Source organism: Lissotriton helveticus, chromosome 3_1 (genome assembly GCF_964261635.1).
Source record: "Lissotriton helveticus chromosome 3_1, aLisHel1.1, whole genome shotgun sequence".
NCBI lineage: Eukaryota > Metazoa > Chordata > Amphibia > Caudata > Salamandridae > Lissotriton > Lissotriton helveticus.
The window spans coordinates 537,837,403-537,859,165 of record NC_136061.1 but is presented as its reverse complement, the minus strand read 5'-3'; the positions used below and the strand labels follow the sequence as shown (position 1 = coordinate 537,859,165).

At 43.6% G+C, this 21,763-nt stretch overlaps 1 protein-coding gene across 1 annotated transcript in view; it reads left to right on the top strand.

The window, feature by feature from the left end:
• DNAH7 (dynein axonemal heavy chain 7) overlaps positions 1-21,763 on the top strand; it is a 2,019,015-nt gene that overhangs the window by 655,931 nt on the left and 1,341,321 nt on the right. The window contains exons 25-26 of the mRNA XM_078680414.1: positions 719-821; positions 9,601-9,728. Coding sequence (XP_078536540.1) covers positions 719-821; positions 9,601-9,728 — 231 coding nt within the window. The remainder of the gene's footprint in view (positions 1-718; positions 822-9,600; positions 9,729-21,763) is intronic.

Sequence of the window (21,763 nt, the reverse complement as noted above, 5' to 3'; positions counted from 1 at the left end):
GTGTGTTTGTGACTGTGTGTATGTTTTGTGCCCCATATGTTTGTTGGTTTATGGGGACATGCATCTTTATGCCTGTTAGTCCGTATGGCTGGTCAATGCATGTTTGTTTGTGTGTGTGTGAATGCCTATATGTGTTTTGTCTTGTTTTAATGGGAGTCTCTGATGGTTTGTATTGACGGTTGACTGTATTTTTGTTGAGTTGTGTGCAAGAATGCCTTTATGGCCTGTGTGTCTGTATGTCTATTAGTTTGTGTGTGGATATGTGTGTACATCTATTGGTCTGAGGGCTTAGATGACTGTAAGGTTTTGATCTTTTTAATACACGTATGTGTGTCTGCATATGTGTCTCTTTGCTTTTTGTCTGTTGGTGTGCACTACTCAATATTCAAGCTGTTTGGCTGTGCCATTGATGCTTGATTCAAAACTCAGACTCACTACTGAAACGGAGGTGTGTGCGTGTGGAGTTTGTAGAGGCAAGGGCACAAAGCATCTGAGAAAAGTAGTGCATATACATCCGTCCATAAATGGCAATTGTTCATTTTACAAGTTCTTCTGGTCTTCTCTGGGTTCCTCAAAATTATTCAAATTGTTGGCAAAAACCTTCCTTTATTTTACGTTGAATGCGCTTTTTTTGATATTACTTTACATCAGTTGCTTAAACTTCTACCGACTTGGCTTGATAATAAGTGGAGCTGTGTTTCACAAATTTCTTTTCCAGGGGTTGCTTTCCTGTGGAGCCTGGGCATGCTTTGATGAGTTTAACAGAATTGACCTGGAAGTACTTTCAGTGGTTGCACAACAAATTCTCACTATCCAAAGAGGTACATTTGTGTTGTTGTTTCATTGTTACCCTTAATTGCATCACCTAATGTTAACTCTGTTCTTTTCATCCAGCTCTGCTTTCCTGATCCCTTTTCCTTCTGACACACCCTCCTCCTGAACTTTGCCGCTGTTTGGACTGCTGGCCGGCATTGCAATCCACCTACTGCGTGTACCATTTGCTCTGTATAATATTGTTGCCTTTGACGTGCTGATCTGCACATTTCAGCATGTATCTCGCTAACCTTCGTAAATGTTTACCTGCTCTCAGGGGTTTAATATGCCTCTCAAGCCAGACTGGCCATTTTGACTGTCTGGCATTTCCCTGGTAGTGTAGGCTGCATGTTTGGGGCTGCTTTCAGAGCTGGTTGGGCTGCAATGACCCATGGATGTCCCAATCCTAAACACAGCCTCCTTCAGTGTGCTGCTGGTTATGACATTTTTGCTAAGGCTGATTTTTATTTTCAGCCCAGCATTAAATGAACCATATCAACTCAATAAAATAAATGTTTTCAAAACAAAGGGGCCTATTCACAAAGGTACATTTGCATTTGAGGAAATCTAAATAAGTAAGCATACTCTTACACTTGGTAGTAAATGTACTACTTTTGGCTGTTCACCATTTCCAAGTGTATATTTAGTACATAATGTAGACATGCATGTCGCCACATGATAAAACAAGGAGTGGAGACAAATTTACAAGTTTAAAGTACCTATTAGTAGGTTGTCCCGTGTAGGTGGAGTTCTCCCTCACTGGGACGGAGATCATGGGAAAATAGAGGTAACATTTTAAAATGTATCCATTTTTAAAAGAATTGTATATTTTTTTAATTGTAAACATTAATGTATAATAATGTAGATCTTTCTATATATTTATTTAAATGTAGAACAAAATAAAAGAAATGTGACTGCAGTATTAGTATCATTTTGATTTCAATATACAATTAACTTTAATATATTAAAAGAAAATGATTTTTTTAGATGTTTTGTTATAACAATCTCACCTCAAGTAAAACGTTTATTTTTTATGTTATACATTAAAAATGATAAAACATGATATATTGAATTAAAATTCATTTACAAAATAGATACGTTTATTTTAATTAAAAAAAGGTTATTATAATATCTTTAGTTACATAATATTTTAAAAAGAAATGCAATTTATTTATAAACTTTTAAATAATCAAAATCAATTATTTTAACATGATTTCCTATGGGGTTCTTTTTTAAGGCCCTGCCTCCATTAGGGTGTTGCCATACCAGTGGGTGGGCATAAGTGGTGCTGGACTTCCTCCCGGTCTCAGCTGAAGTATATCTCCTTTGGGTCGTTTTTTGAGTGTAGAAAGTTTAGAAGTGTAGCTTGTTAATAGGAATGGGCTTACTCTTATGTGGATGGGTGCATGTTCCTCCTTAAACGCCTCCTTAGCACTCCTCTAAACCACTTCTTACTCCTCCCTAAACCCCTCCTATTTAGTAGTAGATATTCTTCCCTATTTTTACGTCCTCTCCCTTGTTTTTTTTCCGTATTTACTACTAACTCTCCCCATAGAATATATAGGAGAGATGGAGGTGGTGGGTGATTGCGAGGAAAACATGGCGGCCGCTGGTTAAGCGGCCGTAGTGCTCCGTAACGAGCTCCCGGTGGAGACCCTCGGTTAAACAAAGAAATGCAGAATAACGTCTGCACACTTTCCGATAGCTGAGACCTGGCATAAACGGCTGTTTCTTTTTCCTTTCCCTCGCCGAATCGAACCGGAGGCTTTTTGTCACGGGGGATGTTCTCCCGGTTCATCGAGTCTGAGGCTGTTTCCAAGTCGCCGTCAGTCCGCTCTCTGTTCGAGTGCAGAGCTGAAGCTGAGGGCGGGGTGAGCGCGGGCTGCCGTCGGCTGTTTGGCAGCATTGAACTCTGTCCTGAAAGCAGTATTGCTTTGGAAACACCAGCAATTTTACAGCGGCAGGAGCAAGAGCTTTGGAAGCATTTACAGCGTGAGATAAGTAATCTGGGTATTAATCTCAAGGAAGTCTCTAAAGCGGTAAGCCTTTTTTTTGGGGAACAGTGGCCCCTCATACAGCACTGGGATCTTTCTGGGAGGTTTCTGCAGCCACAGTTATTTGAATTAACTGGTGTATTTAAACATCCTGAGCAATTACAACTTCCACTACTCCGTATACAGTTAGCAGCGCTGGAGCTGAGGAGAGGGAGGCTGCTTAGAAGTCTGGGGCAGCCACACCACGCAGTGACTTCGGATAAAATTCTGCATAAACCCCCAGAACTTGCATCTAAACAGCTGCAAGTACAGCCATTTCATATTCCTGTACCTGCAGTATCTCCGGACCTGGAAGCTGTAGAGGGGGCAGACAAGGGGAGTTTAATTTCTTCTGACCCCTATATTACAACCTTGGCAGGACAAGGGGTGCCAATAAAAGTATCAGTCACTTCCGATACTATCCCAAAAATACAGGCCTCTCTCAGTAAGACTAAAGTTACCAACAAAAGAGGGCGGAAGAAGAAAATTGCTTTGTTAGATGATAAGGTTGAGATATCAGCTGTATCTAGTGGTTTGGGTGACTATACCCCCGCAGTTGAAAATAAAAAGTCCTCCTCTTACCTACACACAGAGGTCAAAGGAAGAGGTACCAAATATGGTTTGAAGCCCAAAAATAAGACAAAATCTAAGACGCAGGAAAACAACAGAGCTGAGAAAAAAGCTAAGATTACCCCTTCCCTACGATCCTACTTCAAAGTCATTCCCCAAATACTACATCTACCAGGGGATCACGCTATGTCAGCTGGCTCTGAAGTGGTAACTTCTCCCCAAATGGATAAGATGTCTCTGGCACAGGATTCTGACCTTATAGACGCAATAAAGGCTATGGATCAAAGAACAGAAGAAGCGGGTATAGAACATGAAGCTAGAGGTCTATGCCTACAAGATGGAGTAAGAGACGGAGATAACGAAGGAGGATCAGGCTCACAATCTTCGTTAGCCCGGGTGGAGGTGATATCAGGCCCCATATTACAAGACTCAGAAGATTTGTCTGATATTGAGGTACCTCTCGGCAGCTTTAATGAAGCCGGAGCCGGAGCAATTGGGGGAGATCTTCCCAATCAAATGAACTATTCTCTAGACTCCCTCACTGATCAAACCAAGTTTGCAGACAATGGTGACATAACGCCAGCTGCTATACTAGGTATGTTTTCAGCCCTCACGTTAGAAATAAGGAAGGGCTTTGCAGAGTCTTCAGCAAACTTGGCTGCGCATCAAGCAGAAATAAGAAGCTACTGCGAATCCCTAGAAAATAAAATTGAGGGACTTACTATAAGAACGGGAGTACTGGAGGAGACTACAGGAACACTCTCAATGTACTTGGACCAGGCTAAAGTAGACATCCAGAAGCTCTCCAGAGAGGAGCAAGCGCTCAGTGATAGGATGGAGACCTTGGAAAACAACGCGAGGAGGGGGAACCTACGAATCTTGAATGTGCCTGAAGGTTCAGAGGGCTCAGACTTAAAACAATATGTAACAGGCTTGTTAAAAGAGTCCCTGAATTTAGACCTCTCTATGGAAGAAATAGCACTGGACATTCAAAGAATCCACAGGGATCCCTTTAGACAAAATCCCCAGAGATCCAAACCCCGTAAAATTCTTGTAAATTTTCACACATATGTTCTGAAAGAACGAATTCTTAATCTTGCTCTAAAGCAAAAATCGCTGGTTGCGAAGGGGGTTACTTTCCTAGTAAGGTCTGATCTCTCAAGAATTACCCTGGAGAAGCAATGGGAGTTTGGGAGGCGCCTGGAAGCGTTCAGAGCAGCGGGTGCCTCAGCTCAATTAACATTCCCTGCTGGTATGAAAATAATGTATAATAATAAAATGACTAACATTAGAACAGTACAGGCAGCGGATGAATTACTAATGCAGATGGGAAGCAGTAAGAAATCTTAGGATTCAGTCAATGTGTTAATGACTCACGGCCACCTCTCGATTTCTCTGAGTTCTTTGCATAAATGTTATTTTTAAAAAAAAGGGGAAAGGGAGAAAAAAGAAAAAAAAAATATGTATATATATATGTATGTATATGTGTATATATATATATATATATATGAATAAATAAATAGGGGAAAAAAGTGAAGAAGCAGAAGGGAAAAAAAAAAAAAAAAAAAAAAAAACAACACTTTCTCCCCTCGAGTTATCAATCAATATAATTATTTCAGAGTCACTATTAGTTAGGTCTAATTAACTTATATGTTTTGCAACTAAATGGGTGGGGTCTCTATCCGGGAGTTCATGGAGGGGCGCTATCAACCGGACATTGCACCGGTTAGATATCGCAAGGGTTTTCCAGGGAAAGGGAGGGGGGAGGGTGGATGGCACATAGTTAGGGTAGGTGGTGGGGGGTGGAAAAAAAGTAAAAATGTCCTCAAAAAGCCAAGGTATAATAGTCTTGATAGTAAAAATCCGAAATCACCACTTTATGTAACAAGCTTTAGACAAGTATGGGTTGGTCTAGCCTTATCTTTTTATCTCTCTCTTTTGTCCTTTTTGTTAAATATTTATGTTGAAGATGATTAACATAAAATATTTCTCATGGAACGTTAATGGCCTGCGCACCAAACCAAGGGCAAATAAAATGATGCAATATATACGAGATCTGGATGCGCAGGTCATTGTTCTGCAAGAGACTCATTTAACAAACTCTGAGTCGATTGATTTATTTAAAAGAAATAAGTGGATAGAATTTGTGGTTTCCACTACTCAGACAAGTAATATTAGAGGGGTATCTATAATCTTTAAAAAAGTAGCTAAAGCAAGGCTTATATCCCAGCAGGTCGACACAGGAGGAAGATGGGCCATAGCCTCCGTAGTAATAGCGGGATCTCAAACCACAATTCTAGGATACTACGGGCCGAATCAGGATGATCCTACGGTAATGGAGACTATGTTTTCACATTTACTCTCCTTTCCTGAGCCAACTATTATAGCAGGTGATTTTAATATCGTCCTAAATCCAGCTTTGGACAAATCCCCTAATAGTCGATCCTTACCTTTGTCCAAGTCCAGGTCAGTGCTGCAATCTGCAATGAGAACCTACGGTTATGTAGACATATGGAGGGAAAGGTCTGGGGATCAGCAAGGAGTGTCTTTCCGAAACTATAAATATAAACACCAATCAAGGATCGACTTTATCTTGATTAGCCAACGGCTGGTTGAACAGGTGAAATCCATTGAATATTTACCTCTTCATCTTTCAGACCATTCTGCTGTACTAATGGACCTAACCTATGTAATGGAGAGATTGCCCTCCAGATGGTCCTTTGATCGTTCTCTTCTTTCTTCATCTGAAGACATATTATATCTGAAAAGAGAAGCACACTTTTTCTTTTCAATCAATAATGATTCAGCAGCAACAAGAATTGTCTGGGACTCGTTCAAAGCATTTTTAAGGGGTCTTATTACAACGAAAGTATCTCACAAAAGGAAGCAATATAAAGAACAAATCCTGTCTATAGAGGAAAGGATAATAAATCTCCAAGGTGTAATTGATAGTAATTCCGGGCTGGATGAATCCGTTATAAACAATTATAGGAAAGAAATGGCGACTTTGAAGGCCAATCTGGGATCAGTACTGAATCTTAGACTACAGCAGAGATGGGAAGCAAGTAAATTAGCCCATTTCGAGTATAGTGAAGGCGCTGGAAAAATGCTTGCATGGAAGTCTAAATCCGATCGGGTCAGGAACAATATTTCAAAAATCAAGGTAGGCAATGATTCCTTAACATCAGATACTGAAATTAGAAGGGCCTTTAAGGCTTTTTTTGAGTCTATCTATAAAGAGGATATTGTAACTCGATCTGAGGAGGTCGATGATTGGCTAAGCCATATTAACCTACCTAGACTTACACAGGCTCAGTCTCAAGCATTGGATGACTCTATCACGGAAGGTGAAGTTAGGGCCGCTATAAAAAAAAGCAAGAAGGGGAAGGCAGCGGGGCCTGACTGCTTACCAGCAGAGATTTACAGATTGTTAGAAGATGAGATTGCCCCGTTCCTTACTGAGATGTTTAATAAGATCCTTCTTGAAGGCCAGACTCCCCCTTCATCATGGGACAAAGCATCCATCACACTTATATTAAAACCTGGGAAGCCTAGAGACGCCTGCGAATCTTATAGGCCCATATCAATCCTGAATGTGGATTATAAAATTTTTACCACTATATTAGCCTCTAGATTAGCCTTGGTAGCCCCTGCAGTTCTACATGCGGATCAAAAAGGATTTGTCAAAGGCCGACAGCTCTATGAATTGACATACGAACTTATAGGGGCTATGGATATAGCAGTGACACATAGTTTACCCTTGACCGCCCTCACTCTGGATGCGACCAAGGCCTTCGACAGGGTTAATTGGGTGTACCTGTCGAGGGCCCTGGCTAAATTTGGAGTGGGGAGGAGATTTCGTCATACTGTAAGTCTATTGTATACCAATCCATCAGCTATCCTATTGATTAATGGTGAATTGTCAGACCCCTTTAATATAACACGAGGGACGCGGCAGGGATGTCCGCTTTCCCCGCTTCTGTTCGACTTTTACATTGAACCTCTCGCACAGCAACTGAGAAGAGAGAATGCGATTGTCCCTTTTCATCATAGTGGCTGGGAAAAGAAGGTAGCATTATATGCTGATGACCTACTTGTTCTCACATCAGACGTGACAACTGCACTCCCGGTTATATTTGAAATTGCCAAGGGGTTCGGGAAACTATCAGGCTACCAGATCAACACATCAAAAACAGAGATGTTGGTCTGGAATGACAACCCTAGCTCCTTGGAAATACAGGAGAGCGAGTCGCTTCGATATTTAGGCGTGAATATCACAAAAGATATCAATACCCTCGCCACAGTAAATATTACAGCAATCATTAAACAATGTAGAAAATTATTGCAAGCATGGTCGCACCTGCAATTATCCTTGATAGGGAGGGCTAATCTTGTGAAAATGGTCATTTTGCCTAAAATTTCTTTTCTTTTTAATACTATTCCCCTTTACTTTAACCAAACTCAAATAACCAAAATACAATCAGAAATCACCTCTTTCATTTGGAATAAAAAACTACCTAGAATAGCCTGGAAAAAGCTTAGACGGCGTTGGAAGAAGGGAGGAATAGCCGCACCAGATTTAAAATTATACTTGTGGGCTTTTCAGCTATCTCACATACGAATGCTTCTAAATAAACCTGCTGATTATGGGATAGGATTAATGTTTTCGGCAATGCTAAATGGGGAAGGCCTCAGTCAGACGGGATTTTTATTTAAATTCGGCAACCAGAAGTTCTTCAAGAAGATCAAGTTGAAGGTCCTGTATGGCTTGGCTAAAACCTGGTCTGAGCTAATTAAACCTATTAAACAGGGATACTACTGCGATAAAACACCACTTTGGGGGCTGCCGGATAGTCCAGCCTGGTTGGAAGATTCCTTAGCTAATCCCTTGAGAGAAGCAGGCCTCAAAGAATGGGGGGATCTCTTTTATGAGGGGGATCTGCTTTCGTGGGAGTATTTACAGAACAAAATAGGTCCAACCTTTTCAAGGTTTAAATACATACAAATCAGAAGTTGGACACAGACATATAACGATCCACAATCCAAACGCAACAAGTTTCCACTTGGAGGGCACAGCCAACTAATAACTAACCTGGTTGGTACCCCCCCAGCAAAACATGAGATTTCACAATGGTATAGACTCCTTCTAGATGAATCTGATGGGGAATTTGAGTTACCAACTCAACTTTGGGCCGATGTAATTTTGACTCAAGACGTACAAGAACTCTGGTCTACCTCATTTGAACTTTTAATAAATTTGGTGAAACCCTCATGGTTACGTAGAAACCATCTCTTTACCCTTCACAGGGCGTATTATTCCCCCCAAAGATTATCTAAATTTACCTCAGGAACCTCAGCGGCATGTGCAAGATGTGGTTTGATGGCAGCCTCAGATATCCATATGTTTTTTGAGTGTCCCCGTATAACACCTTATTGGGAGGCCATAGGTAAGACTCTCACGGCATCATTAGGTACCCCAATTAGTATAGATTTACCATTAGCGATCTTTGGAGTTTTGAGGACAACTAAAAACATAGCTAGAAACCTGGTCTTCTACACGATCCTTTTAGCAAGAAGAGAGATCTGCAGGAGATGGAAGGATTCCATCCCCCCTTCCCACGGGGACTGGCTGACATCAACGCTACAGACTGCACGCATAGATCTAGCCAGATCAGGAAACCAATGCAAAAGGACCTTTTGGCATTCGATTGTATGGTCTCAATAAAGACCCGGGGTTTTTTTTTTTTTATTTTTTTTTTTTCCCCCCCGGGTCCAATGATTATACTACTATGGTGCCAACTCAATCGTATCCGGTTATATCCCGGCCCTGGCCCAGCAGTAGGCCTCCCCACTGGTAGCCTAAAAGAATTTCAAGCTGAGACAGTTGCGGGATCTGTGGCTCTCCTCTCGAATGAAATGATTCCTTCCAGTTACTATACTGTGTAAACTTGTCTGATGCTTATTCTAAATGGCTTTCAAAAACCATGGTGGATATGAGGACTAAAAAAAAAAAAAAAAAAAAAGATAAAAAAAAAAAAAAAAAAGGAGAGATGGAGGTGGAGATTCCACCTGTAGATCTTTAAAATGCATTTTGTAGTGAGTAGTATCACTGCAGTACTACTTTGCATACAACAAAAGGTAGTTTTGTGTAGACACTTGACACTGATTTAATCTCTGTTTCTAGGTATCAGTGCAGGGTCTTCCTTATTGGTGTTTGAAGGAACCGAACTGAAACTGAATCCCACGTGTGCGGTCTTCATAACAATGAATCCCGGGTATGCTGGGCGTTCAGAGCTTCCGGACAATCTCAAGGTAGGGGCAGTGTGGCTATCTTTTTTCAGAGTAATCCTAACAGCTGTTTAAGCATTGTTTATCAGTATAGGAGCTCAATATTCACATTAGAATATATGTGTGTGTCCACTTAACGCAAAATTGTTTAAATGTGACATTCGTTTAAAATACTGTCCTCCCTCTACTGCTCTATTAGGTTGTAAATGTTAGAACAAATGTTACTGTATTTATTATGTTACATAGTCCATGGATAATCTGCCCCAGAAAGAAGTGGCATGCCACGTTTGAAATAGGTTTATTTTCATTCTTACTGATTTTCACTTTCTTCTATCTTATTTAGCACTATGTAGTTCTCCCCAAATGCGTTTTTTTCATTTCTTTGATTTCACCAAATCAACAATGTCCCTAAAAAGGATATTTATAAAGAAGTTTCACAGCTTCACTTTTGGAAGCATTCCTGGATGAAATGGGTCAAACCAGCGTGCACATCACAAGAACAACTGCAGAGGCGGACTCGTGAAGCTCCTTGTAGCACCACCTTCATGGTATAACTCCTCGAGGTCTAAACATAGAGGTCATCAGCCTCCTGCCCTGGAGAGATGGGGCTGAAGGGTAATTGGACAGGGGTCTGGTTCTCAAAGAGAAATGAACCTCAGCTTTTACGAGAGACTCGAGAAAAATAATTACTCATGTCATAGTGTACATGTACCTGGCTTTAAACTGAACCAGCTCTCAAGAGTCCATGTTTCTTTGCAATGTGTGTCCAACGTGTCCATTACTAGCTCCTGGGCAAGACTCACCACCTACAAATATACGATCATGTTGTTTGTCCACACAAGATGTTTGGTGCCCTATATTCCATTGTGTATTTTACCTTTCTTTTAAAAAAAAACCCACTAAGAACAAGTGGATGGCATTAGCCTGTGGGTAAGGGTTCGCATTTCATTAGCGCATAGCACCTGACATTCAACAGATTTCATACTGTACACATTTCATTAAATGGGAAGAAATACCTTATGTGGGCTTTGAAGCCATTAGACCTATGATTCCTCCCCAAAGGGTCTCGCTCTGACATGCTTGCCAGAGCACACCAAACCAGTACTTCTTTTGTTGTCGACCATGAGCGGGTTTGACTTGGTAAAGGGAGTTCCACGATGTGATTTATTTGGGCTCTTTCTATTGTCACAACCTTATAATTTAAGAAAGGAGGGAATGGAACTAGTAAATCACAGTAGAAGGGTGGCGTTGTGGCCTGAAATTGGAAGCCCCGTACCTCCTCTGTACTGCAAACGAGTTTTTCTACAGGAGAGTCATGTAACTTATGGGCCGCAGATACTGCACAGACGCATTCATACATAGAAGACTGAATGACAATAACTTCATTTCCAATTACCACCAACTTCAAGTTGGTGGTAATTTGCGATTTCTTTCACAAATGCACTTTTTTGCATTTGTAAAGATGCCATGTGGTGCACATACATGCCCTTATGCCATGTATGTGCGCCATATGCGCACACATGTTTATTTCAGGGGTGCATCAGGGTGTCCTTATGACATCCTTGCACCCTTGAAATTATTCTCAATTTGCAATTCTCAAATTGCGAATCGCAAATTGAGAATTACTTCACATTCATTCCTATGGGCCTCCTGGCCCATAGAAATGAATGGGAAAGTATTCCCTAATTGCGATTTCGCAATTTGCGAATCGCAATTAAGGAAAACTAAGACATTTTCCTAAAAAATTTCGATTTTCTACGTACGTCCCTTTTTGCAATTCTCAAATTGCGATTCTCAAAAAATAGTGGAATTTGACATATGACGGGATGGTCAAAAATAAATAAATAAAACCACTTGCCTTGCTCTCACCATATCGCTGACTCGGTGATGCGGCGAGCGCAAGGTATGTGGTTTTATTTACTTCTCACTATCCCGTCGTCTGTCGAATTCCACTATCCCGCCGGACCCGCCCATGCCTCACTTCACTGCCTCACTGGGTTTACCTGTGCGAACCAACACTGTCCTTTACTAGAGGAAGTATCTCGCTCTCCTCCAAGAGGGTGCATCTTTTATTCTTCCTGTGTGCCATCTTCAAACTGTAACCTAATTGTAGGAAATGAGTAGGTATCTCATTGTGATACTGTTCAATGAGGGGCTTAAATAATACATGAAGAAGTTTCAAGTGTGCAAGAACTTGTTTAACTCTAGGCCTGAAAAAAGGTGCCAACCATTTTAAGTATAATAGATCTTTTCACTTGTTATCAAAAGCGTATTATGTTCAGTAATGTTTGTATTGTACTGTAATTTTTTTTTTTATCTGTCAATCTATTTGAGCTGACAATATATGTGTGGCGTAGAGCCCCCGAAATGGGTATTTAAATTGTTTGATAAAACATGTAAACAAATGCTTTAATCTTCAATAGTACGATGCATACATAGATCATTTATTCAATGATTGATATTGTTGTCTTTATATCAGGACATCAAATGTAACTTTGACTGCGACAATCAAAGCGTTTTACATATTTCTCCCAATGCATTTCTGGCTATAATAGCCTTTCGTCAGGGGAGAAAATCTACAAACAATGATAAAGCAATGATAATATGAGGGAACCAACCATAAGGTAGTTTTACCAGATTGCATAACACCATGCTTCAAAGATTCCAATAATGTGGATATCCCGTTAAAATCCTCGAACTAGCTAAGGCGAGAATTTCAAACAAAACCTGGACTGACCTGTTGTCTCAAGCTACTAAACAAGATCACCAACGAACGGTAATAGTATCTAAGTATTCGACCATGAGCCATTTTTCAAACAATCCATTCGCAAACACTGGTCCATCTTAGCCTTAGAACCGAACTTCAAAGGGATCTTCAAAGACACGCCCATGTTCGCATACACTAGAGGTAAAAACATTCAAGAATTGATCAGACAACCCCTGACAAGCGAGCGTACAAGGACAGTTTACAAAGGCTTGTCACCTTGTTACAACTGTAGCAATTGCAACAACCTTATCAAGGGCACAATCATCATGCATCCCATGAAGGGCACTCCAATCCATCTACAAGTGACTGCTAATTACGACATGACAAACGTAATTTATTTGCTTAAATGCCCATGTGGCCTTGCATATGTGGGCAAAACTGAGAGGAAAATCAAAACCCGTATACACAAACACAAAAGTAACATCCGCACCAAAAATCTTAAGTCGTCTGTGATAGCTGTTCATTTTGCAGAGAACAATCATAACATTGCACAGTTGAAATTCACGGTTTTGGAAGTATTTGCCAAAATTGAAGGTAGAGCCAACAATAATTTTTTGTTACAAAGAGAACTATTGGATTAATTTTTTGGACATCATAAAACCCAGGGGTCTCAATGACCGAATGGAATTTACTTGCTATTTATGATCCACCATACATGATTCTACTGCGTGTATTTTTACACACAACAGCCAGCTTGTTGTTCTGAAACTTGGTTGCTTTTATGTTTATCAGACTTTGTTACCCTTGTGGTGTTTTTTGAACCCACTGTGCTACACATACTTACGTAAACCCGCATTAGGGAGCGCACCTATTTCTTTGTACCATCATTCCCGCCACATGTTTACTATCAACGGTGATGTCGCCCTACTTTTTGATCACTGATTTTAGTTGTTCGGTATGATTCATGTGCACTAGTCTGTTACATCTTTAACTTCTGTTTTACTCAACCGCCGTCAATATGGTTCCCATTTTCATGCGTGGTTCTGTTTTACTTTTCACTTTTGTTCCTATCACCTTGTCAAGATGGCCCTGTTTTTACGCCTCAGGCACATACACCTGTCTGCTTTCCATGTTCATGTTTGTTTATTTTATTCCCTTCCGTCTCATTCGAGTTTTGCAAGACCGCACTGAAGCACAGTCGGCACCAGTCACATGATAAGCACCGGGTCCCCCGGACACCCTAGGTAAGCCTCTTGCAGTCGTAAACTTTTGGAATTCACAACAGCATGCTTGCACCATTAACACGTTCTCGTGTTTAAGCACACTTACGCTCTAATACCTCATGAAGCATCGAGAAGGACGGTAAACGTCCGCCCCTTGGTTAACAGATTACAGTTACCGTTCATATGATTTACACCACCTGTGTTTTTAACTTAGTTGGCACTCTCTTTTCATTTTTTACATTTTGCTTGTTTTTGACACACCATTAACGCGTCTTTGCGTTTAATCGCATTTAAGCATTGAGAAGTTGGGTAAACGTCTGTCACTTGGTTACCAGATCACAGTTTCCGATTATATCTTTCACACCACATGTGCTTTTACTTCGTCAGCACGTGCTTTTAATTTTTCACTTTCTGCCTGTTTTGACCTTTCACAACTCGGTTTCCAGACACATATTGAAGTATCTGTTGGTACAGACTAGCATGATTCACGATTTAGCACTTAACACACCGTGAATGCCGAGCACACTTTGATAATGACACTCTTCACCTGGCACACTTTTTTTGAGCACTATTGAGCAGTGGGCAATTACATTAATAACCTAGTGGTCCTTCATTATGTCCATATTATCTTCTTGTTTAGATTTCCCCTGATGAAGGGCGCATCATTGCCCGAAATGCATTGGGACAACTAAGAATGTTGGATATATGTAATTTTTGAAGCATAAATACGATATGTTGAATTGAATATCGTCACCTGAGAATTCACATATAAATAAATCTACAAGCAATTACAACTCACCTTGGATTATCTTATTCTTTCGTTTGAAAACGTTTTGGATCAAACTTGCAAATATCGTTTCCAGCGATCTCTTTCAGCTGTGCTTAGAGGGACATTTCCTAATTCAGGAAATGCTATGCTTCAATTCATTTTAGTACACACATATGACCAGAGATTGATACCTCCGAGGCACGCTACAATTTGTTGAAAACTTCATTCACCGTGTTGTGCGTGTTCTACTACATTTTAGTTTTTAGGAAGTTAACATTGGTTCCTGCTCAAAGCATTCTATAAATAGATGTGATGCTAGACCTGAATAAATGACACAGGAATTTCAATCACTGCTGAAGAAGAAGGTAATATAACTTGTTTCCAAAAGGCACCATAACAAAGGTGTATATTCTGACTGTTTCCTAATCAAGAGGATGGGTTGGAAGCAAGAGTTTCAACTTATACCTCAAGAAGGTAAGCAAAGGGATAAAGCAACAATTGCTTCTTTCCTCACCAGCAGCAAGGGAATTGGATGGGTGCTTTAGACTGTCAAGATACATATTATCAAGTACTCGTTTTCACAAAACACAGAGCTTTTCTATGCTTCAAGATCTGAAAGAGATGTTTCCAGTACAAGATACAGTCTTTTGGCCTGAAGTCAGTTCCCAGAAATGTCTCCAATGTCAAAGCAGTGGTTCCAGTGTTTCTGCACACGCTGTAGATGTACATTTATCCTTACCTTGTGGACTGGCTGATGAAGGCACCTTTACATCAAAGACCCGACCAGACACCCCGGAAGGACTCCACTTACGGTTCACGCAGGTTAGCAGTCTAGCTGCTCACAAAGCGGATAATAGCCAATGCACTCCTCGACGCGCAGCGGACACACCCAGCGGGCGCGCCGCTTGCACACCGAAGGCGCGCCAAAGGCAAGCCCATCTGTGCCCGTCCATGCTAGGCCGGGTCCTCGGGCCAGGATCCCTGTTTGCCCCACCATCAAGGGCCGACATCATACCAGTGAAGAGCTGAAACATATGAATAAACACACACGCACCCACCCACTATCCCTCACAAAAGACTACAGCAAGTGCACTCTCTGCTCCTATAAATGCACTCCCTTGGGCTTGCCCAATTCAGACCCTGGAATACCTTTCAAATTTCATTTGCTCAACTGCAGATCCCTACCTAAACACAACATAGAAATCTCCTTACTCCTGGAGGACCTATCACCCGAGGTACTCTTTCTCACAGAGATGTGGCTTACCCCTTGCTCAGACCCTGACATTATACAAGCCCTAGATTGCTATTATTGCTAGGCCGGGATTGCTATTATCCATAAGGACCAGTTGACCTGTCAGCTACTGGGCAGTCCCCTATTAGATTGTGAGAATGTCCATTTCTCCCCCACACTCACCTTCTCAGGCCTTCTCATATATCGTCCTCCCGGAGCTCTGAACCAGTCTTCTCAGTCACTAATAGAAGCAGTAATCTCCATTGCCAGTAGTACAGCTAATTTCTGATAGATACATCTGCCGTGTGGATTCCTCACCTTGTGAATATCCCCCTGCGCCAGCAACATTCGGAAATTCTTTTCGTAGCTTCGCGCCGACGTGGACTCGGACATCATAGAGGCACGGCATCGCTCGCGACTCAGCTGACGTCACCGACGCCTATATTAGGCCCACGCCGGCGTGATGACATCAGTTCCCTTTTTTCCGCGTCGTCGACGCTAACGGTTTTCTAGGGATCGTCCATAGCTTTTACTGAAAGTTTGTTACTCTGTATTGTTAGTATTCCTTTATTTCTTCTTTCATCATGTCTTCGAAGAAAACTGGTTTTAAAGCCTGTGGAGAATGCGGCAGGACCATGTCCATTACGGATCCGCATGAATGCTGTTTATGGTGTCTTAGCTCCGACCACGATGTCGAAGACTGCTGATCCTGTAAAAAGATGACTCCTAAGGCCCTCCGGGAGAGAGAAGCTAAGCTTATCGTTGCTAAGCTTAAAGGAAGTAAAGAAAAGAAGAAATCGAAGTCGCGGACTCGACGCTCGAGGTCAAGATCTCACTCGAGGTCGCGTTCGGATTCATCCTCGGCTCATGCTTCAAAATCATCAAAAAAGAAGCATAGAAAAAGATCTCATGAATCCCGACATCGTTCAAAGAAGGACTCAGGTTCTAAACTGAAGGCGCAGGTGAAGCTGGTAGAAAAAGAAGTGATGTCTTCGGCTTCAGAAGAACATGACGCCGGAGGTGAGGCGTCGCATGCGAATTCGCCTGGTTCTCCGAAGCAAACAGCGAATCCGTCTCCGGTTCCATCCCATTCTCCGGATCGGGAGGATGAAGGTGAGGAGGAGATGGTTGGAGAGGGAGAGGCTCCGTTGCCTGAAGGTCTATCGACTCCGGTGCACCAGCCGGAAGAGGAGGTCGATGTCGTATCGACTCCATGCCCTCAAGAGCCGCCTGGGGGTTCGTACCCGGCCTTCCCGGCTCCAGGTCAGGATCCGACGCATTTTCTGAATGCAATGTATGGCATCTACTCCAGGGCTATGTACCCCTCTGGGATTCCTGTTGGTCCCACGGGTCCGATGGCATTTGGTTTGGGTGTCCCTCAAACCTATGCCCCTGCGCCCTTTATGCCATTTATGCCGGCTCCGGCGCCGCATTGGCATCTTCCGACACCGGCGAGGCCTTCGACTCCGAAGCCATCGACGCCGAAGTCGACGACACCGAATCTTAGACGCCGATTCCATCATCTCAGATGCCGAATCCAGAACGACGTCGTGGAAGTCTTCCTCGGCCGTCGTCGGGCTCGGCGCCAGCTCCGGCTTAGACGGAGTCGATAGTGGATCCGACGGCTTCGAAAGTGAAGCATAGGTCGAGACGTGAAGCTCAGAGGCTGATGGAAGAAGAGAGCTATCGTGAGGAGTATTTGGAGGAGGGTGAGCTTCAGGATCCTGAGGACCCTTATGAGGATCTTTCGGTGGCCAGTGGTCTTGAACTGTCCCCTGAGTGGGATTTGGTTTCAGTGACTGACGAACCCTCTAAAGATGTGGCTCCTTACCACGTTGTAATTAAAAAAGCAGCAAATTTGTTGAACATTGCTTTACCTACTGCTGAGTTCAAATCACATCTACTCACAGAGGTTCTTCACTCTCCCTCATCGGTGACTGAACCATTGCTGCCCTTTAATGATGCCCTTAGAGATCCTATTTTAGAGGTTTGGAAGAAACCATTGTCAACTCCAGCTGTGTCTAGAGCTGTTGCCAGAAGGTACAGGACTGCTCCAGATGACCCAGAATTTGTATCCACTCACCCTCTACCTGAGAGTTTGGTGGTACAAGCTGCCTGTTCCAAACGATCAATAGGAGCTTTTCCTCAAGTTCCAGCTGAAAAGAAGTCGAGAAAGCAGGATCAGGCTGCTAAAAAAGTTTTCTCTTCTGCCAGCATGGCATTAAAGTCCACAAACGTGACCAGTCTGATGGGTCGTTACATTCACGCACTAATGGACACTGTAAAGCAGTTAGTGCCAAAGATACCGGGATATGATAGAAAGGACTTCCAGGAGGTTATCTCTGACACTCAGGCTGCAGCAAGGCAAGTGATACAGAGTGGTTTAGACACTGCAGATTCTGTGGCGAGGATCATAGGCTCTTCGGTTGCCACGAGGAGAGCTGCATGGCTGAAATTGTCTGAATTTTCAACTGATGTCCAGTCTGCATTGATGGATCTACCATTCGACTAATCTGGTTTGTTTGGGAAGAAGGCAGATGCTGCTTTAGAACGTTTTAAAGACAGCAGGGCGACTGCTAAGTCGTTGGGCCTTCAGACCAGGGGTACTTTTGGAAGGCGTACTAGAGGATTTAGTAGATCTTCATTTCGATCCTACAAATCTACGTAGCAACAACCTCAGCAGCAGCAGAACACGCTGTGCAGATCTTATAGGGACAAGCAGAGAGGCCGTTCTCGAGGCCGTCAAATCTCCTCCTCTTCCCCGTCCCAGCCCCCTGCCAACGCAGCAAAGCAGCCCTAGATCCGCTATTCCGGATCATGTGGGCCCAGTGGGGGGCCGGCTTACCCATTTCCTACAAGATTGGGAATTGATAACATTGGATCTTTGGGTTCTCAATCTTGTAGGGAATGTGGGTATGCTCTTCCCTTTCGGGAGTTTCCCCCAAATTACCCTCCTTGCCAGGGTTATTGTTCGGAGGACCACCTGCTTCTCCTGCAGGAAGAAGTCCTGGCACTGTTTCGAAAAGGTGCGATAGAGGTGGTTCCAGAGCAGGAAAGGGGTCAGGGGTGCTACTCCCGGTATTTCCTGATCCCCAAGAAGGATGGCGGGCTTCGGCCAATTCTGGATCTCAGGATCTTGAACCTTTACCTGAAACAGGAAAAGTTCAAGAGGCTCACTCTTGCACAGGTTCTTCAAGCGCTGCTAGAAAAAGACTGGATGGTGTCGATCGACTTGCTGGATGCGTATTTTCATATTCCCATCTTGAAGTCGCACAGAAAGTATCTCCGTTTTACAGTTGGGTCGCAACACTACCAGTTTGTGGTCCTTCTGTTCGGTCTTACTACTGCGCCTCGAGTCTTCACCAAGGTGATGGCTGTGGTGGCAGCACATCTCAGGAGGTCGGGGATACCTGTATTTCTGTATCTGGACGACTGGCTGATCAAAGCGGAGTCGCCGGAGAAGCAGCTCCATCATCTGCAGGAGACAACTCAGATGTTGCACAAGTTGGGTTTTTCGATAAATGTACCCAAGTCTCACCTGGTGCCCTCCCAGCGCAACCTGTTCATAGGTGCGGTACTGGACACTACTGTTTGTCGTGCATTCCCTCCACCTCAAAGGATTCGCGACATTCAGGAAATGATTCCTTTGTTCTACAATGGAGCGGTCGTTCCAGTCCTGAAGGTTCTTCGCCTGCTTGGTCTGATGGCTTTTTGCATTCTGTTGGTCAACCATGCACGCTGGCACATGAGGGCACTCCAGTGGTGCCTCCGCAGGCAGTGGTATCAGTACAACGGAGATCTCAGGGAGTCAGTGAGGATCTCCAGAGAAACTGCAGTGGATCTGTCTTGGTGGAGCGTGGAAGGCAATCTGTCGCAAGGAAAGCCTTTTCAACTTCCTCCATCGGTGGCCACGGTAATAACGGATGCATCCACTCTAGGGTGGGGTGCTCATCTGGGAGACCTGGAGGTCAAGGGTCTTTGGTCTCCAGAGGAAAGGTTGCTTCACATCAACCTGCTGAAATTACGGGCGATACGTCTGGCACTCAAGGCCTTCCTCCCTTCCCTTCGCGGGCGGTCAGTTCAGGTCCGGACGGACAACACGACCGCGATGTGGTACATCAACAAGCAGGGAGGAGTGGGGTTGCAGTGTCTCTGCAGAGAGGCTCTGCGTCTCTGGTCCTGGGTTGAGGACCATCAGATTTGTCTGATGGCAAATCATCTGGCAGGAGTTCAGAACGTTCAGGCAGACAGTCTCAGTCGGCAGTTCTCTGCTGACCACGAGTGAAGGCTTCATACGGAGGTAGTTCGTCACGTCTTTCGGACGTGGGGGACTCCTCAGGTGGACCTTTTTGTCACTCAAGAGAATGCTCACTGCCCGTTATTCTGCAGTATCCAGTATCCGATGCAAGGAGCCTTGGGGGACGCGTTTCAGTTGAGTTGGGGCTCGCAACTCCTTTATGCGTTTCCTCCCATACCTTTGATTCCTTGGGTTCTGAGGAAAATTCGCCAAGACCGGGCCCAAGTCATATTGGTCGCCCCGGATTGGCCAAGAAGGGTGTGGTACTCAGACCTTCTCCACCTCTCCTCTCACCCGCCGCTCCGTCTCCCTCACAGGGCAGACCTCCTCTCCCAGATGGAGGGGCAGGTTCTACAGCCCCACCTCCAGACCTTACACCTTCATGCCTGGAGATTGAACGGGGAAACCTGAGTTCTTTTTCTCTCCCTCCTGACGTGGTGGATGTCATCTTGTCAGCCAGGCGTGACTCCACTAAGTCCATCTATTCTTATAGGTGGTCAAAATTTGTCGTTTAGTGTGGGGAGAAATCTATAGACCCTTTGAGAGCCCATTTGTCTGATGTTCTCCAGTTTGCCCTTTCTCTGGCGCAACAGGTGCTTGCTGTTGCCACAGTGAAGGGCTATCTTTCAGCGCTGTCGGCATTTCTCTGTTTGCCTGACCAGCCATCTCTTTTTAAATCTCCTGTGGTTTTAAGGTTTTTGAAGGGCCTCACGAATAAGTTCCCTCCTACTCCTTTTATTGTGCCTCAGTGGGACTTAAATCTTGTTTTGACCTTTCTGATGGGTGCTCCCTTTGAGCCTCTCCATGAATGTCCTATGAGGCTTTTGACTCTTAAGACAGTTTTCCTCGTTGCAATAACCTCGGGAAGGAGGGTAAGTGAGCTTCAAGCTCTTAGTTCCAAGCCCCCTTTCTTGTCCATTCATGCTGATCGAATGGTTCTTAGGACCAGGGCTGCTTTTCTGCCTAAGGTGGTGACTCCTTTCCACCTTGGGCAATCTGTTACCCTCCCTACCTTTTATCCTCCCCCACACCCTTCCAAGGAGGAGGAGAGATTACACCGTCTGGACCCCAAGAGGGTGGTATCTTTTTATCTGGACAGATCTAAAGATTGTCGTTGGATGACCAGCTCTTCATTGGCTTTGCTGGCTGCAAGAGAGGAAGAGCGGTCCATAAAAGAACTTTATCAAGATGGATCGTCCTCTGTATAAAGATCTGCTACTCTTTGGCCGGTAAGGAACCTCCAGAGGGTATAAGGGCTCATTCTACTAGAGCTAAGTCGTCAACCTCTGCATTGGCTAGAGGTGTTCCTGTAGAGGATATTTGTAGGGCGGCAACTTGGTCTTCCCTCCACACTTTCGCGAAGCATTACTGCTTGGATTCCGAGGTGAGGAGGGACGGTCACTTTGCACGCTCTGTTCTCCAGGATTTCTTGGTCTAGAAGAGTGGATACCCTCCTCCGGGAGTGGGGACTGCTGTGGGACTCTATTCACAAGGTGAGGAATCCACACAGCAGATGTATCTATCAGAAGGACAAGTTACTTACCTTCGGTAACGCTTTTTCTGGTAGATACAATATCTGCCTGTGGATTCCTCACTGACCCACCCGCCTCCCTGTTGTCCACTCTTCTATGCCAGTGTTTTTATTATGTATTTATTTTATTGTCAAGGAGTTGTTTATTTTAAATGTTTTATTGCATTTGCTTCACACTGTGTGTGTTACCTTGAAATTTGTACTGCGTATACTGTGTATATGTCTACTGTCATTGGTCCATCCGTGTGCCTCGAAGGCACGAAAAAAAGGGCGGAATTGATGTCATCACGCCGGCGTGGGC